Consider the following 3,682-nt stretch of genomic DNA (forward strand, 5'->3'; position numbering starts at 1 on the left):
CATGCCTCTAATTCATTCAACGATTTCTACTGAATAAAGTTTAGAGTAAAATTCCGAACCAAAAAGGAAAAAAAAATATCTAGCGTTTGGGGACGAGAAAAAAAAGCGGTAGTGCTCAGTTGGCATCGACAGAATTGGCAGGCAATTGTAAATCACAACATTTAACGACATAGAAGGAGTATAGCTAAAAACAGTAATAATAATTTCCATAAATCACATATACTACACGAATAATTAAGCCTAAAATTTATTAAGAGGAAAGCCCAGACATTCTTCTCGTTAAAAATGCCCCCCTTCTGTCCACTCTCACATTATGCTAGTGTCTGTCTATCCACCTTACCCTCCAACATAACAAAGCCTAAATCCCAAAATACTGAAAGAAAGGCAAGGAGAAAGGGACATCATTTCATGATGACTGAAGAGCACAAGGTTGAAGCGGAAACAGAAGCACAAGTTGCAATTCATCCAGATGTCTTGGAAACCATTTTCTCTTACCTTCCTCTCATTCATCTTCTCCCAGCCAGCAGAGTCTCTAAATCCTGGAACGCCGCAGCTTTCTCCTCCCTTCGCTTCAACAAGACCAAACCCTGGCTCATTGTCCACACTCAGAACATCCGTGCTCCTCACGCCACCACCGCCATCGCTTACGACCCGCGCTCCGAGGTCTGGCTCCAAATTCACCAAAATCTGCCCACTAGACACGTTTCAGCCCTACGTTCCTCCAACTCCACGCTCCTATACGTTCTTATCCCCTCCAAGTTCTCCTTCTCCATCGACCCTTTCCATCTGACGTGGCGCCATGTGAAACCACCCGCAGTCTGGCGCACCGACCCCGTCGTCGCATTGGTCGGCCACCGCATAGTCGTCGCTGGCGGAGCCTGCGACTTCGAGGATGATCCGTTGGCGGTCGAAATCTACGACATCAACACTCGCACTTGGGAAAAGAGCGAGTCCATGCCAGCCACCCTAAAGGGCTCGGCAGCCTCGACGTGGCTCTCCGTTGCCGCCAATACAAAAACAATGTACGTAATGCAGAAAATGTCCGGTGTTACGCACTCTTTTAACCCCAGTTCTAAGATCTGGTCTGGACCGTACAATCTGCGTCCTGATCGGAACATTTACTTTTCCGTGATAAGGTTTCGTGTGGACAGCCTGATTATGTTGGGGTTTCTCGGAGATCCCGAGAATCCGAATGGTATGAAAGTCTGGGAATTAAGCGGGGAATCGTTGGAGTTTTGTAAAGAAATAGGGATGATGCCAAAGGAGCTGGTGGAGAAACTGAAAGGAGAGGGACCAAGCTTTAGTTCGGTAATAGTAAATTCCATGGCGGATATTTTCTGCATATATAATCCTGAAGAGCCAGAGGAATTGGTGGTGTTTGAGGTTGGCCACAAAGGGCTGTGTCGGTGGGGGAGTTTGAAAAATGCGGCGGTGAGTGATCGAGGCATGGTGGCGGAGAGGATGGTGCTTACGTGCTCTGACGTGGGGTTAGGTGATTTAGGAAGAGCGGTGTGGTCCGGACAGGGAAGTTTCACTGTTATTTAAATGTTAATGACTGGCTTTTACATTTGAAGAAATTGTGAGAAACAATCTTTTTTTTATAAAGATATTTTAAAAATAATCATTAAAAAAAATTTAATTATTTTTAATCATATTTAATCATGACTTGATAAAAATGTCTTTTAAATTATAAATTATTTTAAATAAATTAAACAATTCGTCACAATTTTTTTTCATTTGTGTTTCGGATTTCTCTCTCTCACCATCCCACTCTTTCAAATTTTATCGATTTCTCTCTTCTGCATTCGTCTGCTATGCTTTCGATTTCTCTCTCTTGAGTTTTCATATTTCTCTTTCTTTCTCTTTCAAGACACCAAGCAATGGTTTTGACGTGCTTGAATTGGTGGCTATTTGAAAATTTTGATTTTTAGATATTTTAGATAAAACTAAAATGGTATAAATAATCACAAATGTATGAAATAGCTTTTAATTAAATCAATTCGGGACCTAGATACCAATAAACTCAAAATTTTGAAATTTATAAACCTAGGTTTTCAAAATAATCTTTTTTAGTTTTAGTCAAAATAGGTGTTTTAGATAATAAAAAATTTGTATTTTGATTTATGAAAATATATTAGAAACACTTTAATCGATGTCAAATTGTCAAAAAAATGAAAAGAGTTGAGAGGATTTGAAGTTTTGGTTCGTAAGTACAAACAACATTTTAGGCATTAAAGTGTAACAAAATGTTTTTGAATATGTCGTGTAACAATAATATTTTTTCAACATAACGTGTAATAACAATATTCTTTTTCAATATAACATGTAACAATCTTTTTTAACCATGACGTGTAACATGTTTTTGTACATAGAATGTAACAACAAGATTTTTTTTCAACATAGCATGTAACAACCTAACCATGGCTTGTTACATATTTTTGTACATAGCGTGTAACAACTTAACAATGACGTGTAATAACCTAACCATGGCTTGTCACATATTTTTGTACATAGCGTGTAACAATCTAACCATGACGTGTAACAACCTAACCATGACTTGTCACATATTTTTGTACATGACGTGTAACATGTTTTTGTACATGGCGTGTAACATCATAGTGTGTAATTTCATTAAAGGTTATTTTGTCCAACTTGACTAAAACTAATTAAAATTATAAAAAGAGATATTTTTTAAAACATTTTATCTTTAAGAATTATTTTTTAAAATGCCCATTTACATTTTTACAATTGTTCTTTGATGTTATGAACTTTTGATATGAATCAATTTGGGGGCAGTGGATTTTGTATAGAATCAATAATCTACGTCTTCATTAATGAGGGCTGGCAAATCTAGCATTTATTTACTGTAATAAAAAGTTTATTGGATTATTTGATGCATAGTTTAAATGTTTAACTACTTGCTTCTTTCAAGACAATTAATACATGGAACAGGTTAGGGAGCTTATGTACGGAGACAACAGATTAAATTAAAATGCACTTTAATAGTTTACTGATTTTGACATAGGATGGCAATATCTTTATTTTCCTTTAAAAAAATTAACTTAAAGTTGAAAAATGAGTAGTTCTTGACACTTCACTCCTTTAACTTGGATGTCACGCTCCAATCTCGAGATGCAACAAACATCATATATAACTAAAAATATAATCTAGGCTCAAATACATATATCTTATATAATTAACTAAAAAGGCAATATATTTAAAAAATATACTAGTTCATAAAAGCTAAAGCTGTCAACATAATTTAAAGGGTCATAATTCGACAATGTTCGTAACTAAGTTTCCAATACTATGAAGTTAACATGTCGAGATAAAGGTTTGAATAAATAATTTAAAATAGTTCAAAGTTCATAATATTTAAACCACTCTAAGGAAAAATCCAAATTCATATACTAGATTACAGAACATCACTCCTTGACATTCTTGCGTGGTTAACCAAATCACAACTTATAAAAATGTGAAAGGAGTAAGTACAACAACTTAGCAAGTAACTGACATCCCTTCAACTAAGTTAAACATGTTCAAAACATTTAGGTAACAATTGCTAATACTTATATAGATATGAAAATAGAATTTTTGGTAATCTTACTCAAAATCATATTATTCCAAATTTTTTCATATAATAAAACAAAACATAATTTAACAATAACTTTCAGATTTTATT

The 3,682-nt window shown here is 35.2% G+C and overlaps 1 protein-coding gene across 1 annotated transcript; it reads left to right on the plus strand.

Annotated features, from left to right (window-relative positions):
- Positions 1-401: 401 nt before the first annotated feature.
- LOC18609506 (F-box/kelch-repeat protein At1g23390-like) lies at positions 402-1,646 on the plus strand. The gene has a single exon (XM_007044644.3). The coding sequence runs from the start codon at positions 409-411 to the stop codon at positions 1,543-1,545; it is 1,137 nt and encodes a 378-aa protein (XP_007044706.3). The 5' UTR covers positions 402-408; the 3' UTR covers positions 1,546-1,646.
- The last annotated feature ends 2,036 nt before the right edge of the window (positions 1,647-3,682 follow it).

Source organism: Theobroma cacao, chromosome 2, assembly GCF_053813885.1.
Source record: "Theobroma cacao isolate CCN51 chromosome 2, ASM5381388v1, whole genome shotgun sequence".
Lineage (NCBI taxonomy): Eukaryota > Viridiplantae > Streptophyta > Magnoliopsida > Malvales > Malvaceae > Theobroma > Theobroma cacao.

Excerpts from the sequence above, each read along its gene's own strand:
- LOC18609506 (XM_007044644.3), top strand. The coding sequence starts at position 409 with ATGATGACTGAAGAGCACAAGGTTGAAGCGGAAACAGAAGCACAAGTT.